General features: G+C 34.2%; 1 protein-coding gene across 1 annotated transcript; it reads left to right on the top strand.

Annotated features, from left to right (window-relative positions):
* Nucleotides 1-6,032: 6,032 nt before the first annotated feature.
* Nucleotides 6,033-7,282, top strand: LOC148298204 (uncharacterized; the record flags this gene model as incomplete). Its single annotated transcript, XM_088277049.1, is given in 1 exon segment — nt 6,033-7,282. A coding segment is annotated over 1 exon segment (813 nt), but the record flags the coding sequence as incomplete, so codon positions are not given.
* Between the last annotated feature and the right edge of the window lie 996 nt (nt 7,283-8,278).

Raw genomic sequence — 8,278 nt, 5'->3', positions numbered from 1 at the left:
ACTACCAAAACTTTGAGCTCATTTAGTTCGAGACTGCAATCAATGAAAAAACAAAAAAGACAATTTAAATATAAAACCCGTCCAAAAGTGTTGGTTCTCGATACTGGGTAAAGATATTCGGATCAGACAATTTTCAGCCCGAAGCCAAATAAATATACTTAGCACCTAAACAAAAGTGTGCAATGACAATAAGCTATCATTGCAAAGGCTACGACAATGAGGAAGCCCGAATGATACTTGTTCCCATTCAAAATGAAGATGGATATTTGCATTCACACTCTTTGAGCTTCCTTTTAAAGAATTACATCTTTTCAAAAATAATAGTAAAAAAAATAAAGATTAAAGCAGCATTATACGAAGTAAAAACGATCATCTTGAATGTTGAGCTACCTCTCGTAAATCCTGTTGAAATATAATTCAATGTGAAGCTCACTGATTTTTCATGCATTTCAGAAGAGGATGTCGGAAATTTTCATCTCACTCAGAATGAAAAAAGATCTCTCAAATAACGTAAAGATGATTTGGAAATTAAATTCTTCTCTTTTATCCTTGGGAAAAATGTGTGTGAGGTTACTTATAGCTCATAAAATCGAAGCTCCTATGTCTACAAAATATAAGTCGACGTAACTCTCCCTACTTTGACATAAAAAATAACACTTCAGCCAATCATTACTGATAAATAAACGCAAATAAAATTGAAAATCCCGAAGTAAAATCATCTAATTGAACAGTGTTCTAAAGCGCACAGAGATTTACTGTATAAGATCAAGCCTCAAGATTCGATAAACAAAAGAAACGATAATTTGAAACAGCAACAGATAACAGCCTACTCTCGAGCAGGAGCGAAGAAAAAGATGATTTATCATGCTCATTTTGAATCTCAGCCGTACTTTATCTTGACCAAAGATGCCTTCACCTTCGACCAAAAATAGTAGGACAGCAATTATGTGGAGTTACTCGCCAATTTCACCAAACCCTATCGTTAATACTCAGCTTTCCTGATCGTCGAAAGTGAAGATAAGAAGGACATTAGAAAGTATTAGCTTCTGGTGAATGTTTCAACAAAACCCAAAATAATCAATCTCAAATATTCAATCAAGGCTCGGGAAACAGCAATCATTCCCCTCCCGAACAAAATAATCAATAACTTTTTTATGATAGATAAGCCCTTACCTTGCCTGCAAGTTTAGTCTGTCCCCAACTCAACTGACTTAATCGCCAAATTCAAGCCTGAATGGATCATGGATGAAACCATTAAAATTACAATTTAAAGCAGGTAGAACTTCTAACTGTGTATCTATAAAATTACACTTGAAGCAGGAAAGCCTTAGTTTGTTCAATGTATTTAGATATTAGCGAGTTATGCATTTTCTGTTGAAGAGACAATTGATTTGAAGAATCTAAAAATTAGTGTGAACGAGTTATCAAAATTAGTCATAAAATCGGAAATTGAGAGAGAACATACAATTTAACTAAATGCAGAGTTATAGGTAATTAAGCTAACCTTCAAAGCGAGTGAAATATAATGTGAAGGATATATAAAATTATTCATCCCAAAGCGATAAGGATACTACTAATACAAGATTAAAATACAAAACCAAAAAGCTATATAAATTCCATAAATATCTCTTTCGGAAAAGTTATTTTCAGCGAAGAAAGTTTGCGTTGAGGGTGTAAAACTCGATCCAATATAATGCGAATATAAATACTAAAAAATCAAAGGATTCCATCATGAAATTATAGTATAGAATACAAAGCCTAGCATAAACGCTCCGAGGAGTATCTGCAAAGAGAATAAAAGAATATCAAAAAATTAGAAAAGTTGTCTAATCCTTCATTTTCGACCAACCAAATAAATTAATTAAAAAGTTATACTTTACTTTCGGGACAAATCTAAATAATATAGTATTAGAGTTCACTTTAAATCTGATCAGATTTGTATGGTCAATGTTCCAATGTTGAAAACATATAATATAAGTTAAGCGACAACAATTTTGAGCATATTAAACAGTTTCTAAACTGAGGGAAAATACTAAGCATAAATCGCTCATCCTGAAAAATTCAAATTGGATATGAAGGTTTTTGAAATAAAAGTAAAATAAAGGATTAACATGAAAATACAGTATTCACCTGCATTCATCGGATAGAATATACAGAGCATATTGAAACTTAAATCGGATACTCTCCCTGAATTGTCATATTTATTATAAGGAGTTTCAGTTTTTGAAGTTTAGAAAGAAGTAGTCGAAATCTAATGCTATGAATAAGGCAATTTCTGTAAGTAGATCAAATTCAAGAGCAAGTTTGTAAATAAGGAAAAATTCAAATTCGAAATCGAGCAAAGTCCTTTGAATTAAATCATGATAAACTTTGAAAATAAAGGAAAACACTTCTCTGAAGAATTGACACAGAATAAATAAATATTTTTCAATATTTACAACACAAAAGAGTGTTTTTTCACAACAAAAAATGCAAAAATCTTAATTTATAAGGGATTCGAAAAGAAAATAGTGAAATAAATTCTCGTGAAATTCATTATCATAAAGGATTTGACAAAGTAAGTACTGAAATGGTAATGCAAGGCGAGATAAACTCTCTTTGAAACTATTAGGTTCCCAAATTCATACATTCTGAAATAAATAAAAACAAGCGAATAAATAAGAAAATGCATTTCGTTCAGTGGCTAAAAAGAAGATTCCTTCGAAATAAAACTAAAGTTCAGCTCATTGAAGCCAATGAAGGGTAAAAAATACAGCATACTTCTCATCACCAACTAGTATAAATTCCGAATTGTATGTTTTATCAAAGTTTCCGAGCCCACTATTGATGACACAATCACAATTCGGACTGATGAAGTGAAGTAAATAGAATGCGCGATGTTCCGACTCACAAATATTCACAGATAGCCTGCCCCTTATAAAGCCCACTTCGCTAACGAATACCCTTAACTTGTAATTTAAAATGCACATGGCATTCTTGAACCTTATGGGAAGACTGGGACCCCAATTTATATCAAATTTAGCTCAGAAGTGCATAATAAAAGAGTTGAAGATAAGCTTTACATTGAGACAGAGAGTATGCTCTGGGTGTTCAGGGTTATTGGTATGCAAAGCAAAGTATTGAAATATGGGATATGATACAATATTAAATCTAGTTTATGTGTTTAAATTATATCGATGCGAGTATGGTTAATTAATTATGGATTATCATTGCTATTTATGTGTAATATATAACATGTAAAATAATAGCAAATAAACGAATAAATAAATAATAAACAAATAATAAACAAATAATAAACAAATATAAATAAATAATAAACAAATAATAAACAAATAATAAAGAATGATTGATGTTATCAAATTATCAAAGTTGTTATGTTTATTGATTTGATGTTCATTGAGTTATGACACATAATTAGGAGGAATGCGAGAGTTTGTGACAGTCAATGAATGTTAATGAGTCGACTATTCATTACCAGGAGTTCCTTATCTTTTAGAGACGACCATAATCAGCAAGCGACAACTTGGAGACTGATAGCATTCTGAACAATACTATCACTAGCAAGATCCCCGCAACTCTATGGTACAGCTGGATGCGAAACCAAATTCCACCAATCCATCATTTGGCCACAATCTGAACATTATTGTTGTTGAAGGCTTGGCAACCCATAATGCATTTGCCCTCAACAACAACTATAAAAGCAACAAGTTTGTATTTACTTTCACATTTTAGGAAACTAAAGTAAAATAATGTTTACTTTGCCAATCTCGCAAGTTCACTTAGCTTTAAGCTCTGCACCATTATGATGCTCCTCTTATTTTTGTTCCTTCCTTGCTTTCTTGTTTCCTTTTGGCCTTCGTTCCCTTGAGCCTCTATGCCCTCAATGAGAGTCGCAGAGCTGTAGGCTGACAATCCAAAGAGAACAAATAGATCTCAAGGGTAATGATTCTATATTTTTATACATCTAATCAAATCATCTCATTTTAAATACCATATTAATTAAAATCTGAAATAAATCAATAATTTGTATTCATATTTATTTATTGCTTCAATTACAATAAATACTTTAGTTTGTTTGTTAATTAATTAATTAATTTATTTATTAAATTAAATTAGATTTGATTAAATCTAATAAAAATAAAATCTAATAAAATCAAATTTATTTAATTTACTTTTTTATTCCATTATTGAATGACTCTCTCAGAATTTTGCCTTTGAAAGAAAGAGCCCAAAATATATATGATTTCTAACCTATATTAGCGTAATTATAGACTTCCAAGTCAATGTCCCCCAAAATTTTATATTTCCTCGTGAATACCCGCATCATCATTATTACAATTCGCAAGGCATTCAGATATCACTCATACCCATACCAAACAGTAACCAATTAAAATTGACTTATATATGGTCAATTTCGTCAATTTAATATTGCTGTCAGATTAATCCCCGACAATGATGAGTTGGCAGATTGAAAAATTAAGATATATTTTAAGAAATCATAGGAATGAGTGATTGTTGTTGTATATTATTTAAAACAATCTATATTTATACACGTTGATGGCAACTAAAGCCAAGTACACACGCGTTCGAGCTGAGGAAACTAAGGAAGAAAAGCCTGAAACAGATATCCTCATGAAGTTCAGCCCCACTTATGGTACATACTTATTTACTCAGGTCGCTATGTCACGAGAGCTCTCAAGTTATTCTTTGGGGAAGGCAAGGGCTTTGTTACTATTAAAGCTGCTGACCGTCTTATCGAACGCGCACTCTGGGTTGCAGAAATCGTTCGCAGAAGAGTTGAAGGCTTGCATCAAATTATTGAGATCAATGAAAGATAAGTTATTGACGTGTATGAGCCCAGGGAGGAAGGGCTTGTGAGGGTGGAGCAGAAGAGATTTTTGACTATCATTGAAATTACTCTGACTAAAGAGCCAACAGCTGCCCAAAAGAGCTCTGTCGGGTATCAGGATTCTTCGAAGACCAAAAATGTTGAATTTTTGACCAAGGAAAAGTGGGAAGAGCAAGAAAAGACTCGGGAAGAAAGGAGAAACCAGCCACGAGAGGCCAGAAACAACAGAGACAGCAGAGACAACAGAGACAACAGAGGAGGAAGAGATAATCGAGATAACAAGTATAACAGAAACGACAACCGGGACAACCGGGACAACAGAAGAGGAGAGAAAAGAACGAGAGGCAGCAATTGAAATGATTGGATTTATGAACAATAAAATCTGAATAGAATTTCCCCTTTCTTTCGCCATAAATTAAAGCGATTTCTGAATTTTATCCTGATTGAAACTTTGAATTCAATTCAGTTTTTTTGATGGGCTTAACAATTGTTTTACTGAGGGCTCAAATAGAAAATTATTCATAGACATAAACCATAAAGCCAAAGAGCAGAATAAATTGAACTAATGGGTCACTTCGCGAAATAGCTAAATTATTGAGTTTCTATGATTTTATATGATAAAGCTGATAAAATCAAAAACAAGATAGTTGAGATGGTCTCCCTCACAGTGTGTCGATATATCAACGCAAAGCATTAATCATGAAAACAATAACATTGACAATAACATTCATAACATTCATAACATTAACAATAACATATACAATAACATATACAATAACATAATAGCAAATCTATGATACTTTTAACATTACAACTATTACCTAAAAACACACTATAAATCGAGATGGTTGAAGATGATACTCCATGTTTACAACCCGAATGAAGACTTCAGGAGATGCCAATCGCAGATAACCCAAAATTTGTTTAGCAATATAGTTCAATCGATCACTATATGGGCATATTTGTCATTTTATCGCCAACTTTCAACGAGCATTCGGATATGTATTTAAACATTTAAACTTAAATCAATCTATCGAATTGGTTTTGATCATATATTCTAAGTTGGCTACCAATGATGCACTTAAGCAAGAACTTATTCAGGGTTGCAAATATTGCCCCTCACCAGAAGTCTATAGAGCAGGCTGGCATTAGTACGAAACATCTGTGGTTTAACGCGACGTAGAAATATAATGATCTTAGAATACCAGAGATTTATGAAAGGGCCTTCCTCAACGAAGTACCCTCTGATCCCTACACAAAGCCATCCTTTGTGAGTAGTAATGGCTCCCTCTGCTCATTTTCAGGCAGTAAGACAGGAATGGATACCAGCAACTCCAGGATCGTCAAAGATCAAAACACAGAGAAGACTGTGAACTGGGGACCAAACAACATCCCAATTAGTGCTTCATCTTACGATTTGATTCAAAACCTCGCAGTTGACTTCATAAACCATCAACAAAGGCCATTTGTTGTTGATGGATATGCTGGTTGGGATCTAAAGCATCGTATTAAAGTTAGGACATTCTGCACTCGCACTTATCACGCGCTCTTCATGAGGAATGTGTTGATCCAGCCCACAGAGAAATAACTTGAGGAAGATTTCGCCAAGGGTGTTGATTTGACCATATTCAACGCAGGAGAAATGCAGAGTTCGAGGCATATTCCAGGGCTCACATCCAATGCTGTCACTGCAATCAATTTAGGCCAGCAGAAGATAACCATTATGGGCTCACAGTTTGCTGGCGAAATGAAGAAATCGATTTTTAAGATCCTTCAATATAGTTTCCCAAGGAAGAATATCTTGACTCTTCACACCTCAGCGCTCGAAAATGCAAAAGGAGAAGCCACACTTCTCTGTGGCTTATCGGGGTCAGGAAAAACAGCATTGGCACTCAAATCGAGTCATAAACTGATTTGTGATGATGAAGCAGCTTGGGGCGATGAAGGCATATTCAACCTTGAAGGAGGGTGCTATGCCAAGATCTTTGGCATCTAGACAAAGACCAGCCCCTAAATTTTCAAAGTATTGAAGTTTGGAACCATCGTTGAAAATGCAGGATTTTACGAAAATACAAGGACTCTAAACTTTAATGATGCTTCAGTGAGTTCGCATGCAAGAGCAGCTTTCCCTTACAGCGCCTTTAGCAATTTCAAATCTCCGGCCGTCGGCTAACATCCCAAAAACATCATATTATTAACATCCGACGCAACTGGAGTTCTGCCCCCTGTCTCCAAACTCACCCATGAGCAAGCCTACTACCAATTTTTGTCAGGTTATGGTAATAACAACGCCCAAAACTCAGGCTCACAAACTACAAATGCAGCATTTTCAGCCTGTTTCGGAGAAGCTCATCTGCCCCTCCACCCCAGCGTTTACGGCAAGATGTTCTACAATAAAATAAAAGCCCACAACGTTAATGTTTGGTTGGTCAGCACAGGGTACTTTTAGTTTATATTTAGATGGACAGGTGGAGCAGCAGGACAAGGCCAAAAGATTCCAATGAAAGACTCCCAAGTCATTATCGATGCAATTATGAGTGGATAACTGAATAATGTTGAAACAACTAAATCTTCGAATTTCGGTTTTGCAGTGCCAAAAAGTGTGAAGGGAATTAATGATTCATTGATCAATTCCGAAAAACAATGGAACTCGAAGGCGGAATATGAGCAAACTTTATCGACTTTGGCTCATCAGTTTATTGAGAATTTCGACAAGAAATTTAAAGGAACCGAGGGCTATGAATAAATTAAGAAGTATGGGCCAAGCATTTGATGGAATATGCTTTAGATTAATCGTATAATTAGCTACAATTGAATAAATCTGGAACTGTCTTTCTATTGAAGATGTACTAAAGCACAAACTAACACAATCTAACATTAGCATCACACAATTGCCATATATTATTATTATTTCCACAACATAAATTAACAGCAAATAAAATGTACGATACAAGCACAAAGCTCCATATCAGCAAATACGTTGACAATCGAATGAGTGGCTCGAAGTACTACAACGATAATCAGTATCTCACCAGCATCTTCCATAAACAATAAAAAATGGGCAGGCCGAAAATTATCGAATAAATAGATACTCCATTTCACTTTAAGCAAAAATAAATGAATGAAGAGTAACATAACAAACTGTTACAAAAACAAATATTTTAGAACCCTTCGCTTTATGTCAGCACTCATGTGAAATGCCAAATTTGTAATAGATTCATCGATATTGAGACTGTGGATCATCACTCTAAAATCCATTTCAATGAGCAAGAAACAATATAAAATCTCCTCAGTCGCAATAAAACCTGAAATTCTAAGCATTTCGTAGCTTGTTTATTATATATAATCTTATTGTTTGAGAATGGAATCGGTAGCATAGTTTCATAACGTATATATATACTTTTATATGTTACTATGCCTACTTTACAT

The sequence above is a fragment of the Brachycentrus maculatus genome, unplaced genomic scaffold (assembly GCF_059751285.1).
Source record: "Brachycentrus maculatus isolate JH-2025_06_01 unplaced genomic scaffold, ASM5975128v1 h1tg002377l, whole genome shotgun sequence".
Lineage (NCBI taxonomy): Eukaryota > Metazoa > Arthropoda > Insecta > Trichoptera > Brachycentridae > Brachycentrus > Brachycentrus maculatus.
Note: the sequence above shows the minus strand (reverse complement) of the source record. Positions and strands in the feature narration are given on the sequence as shown.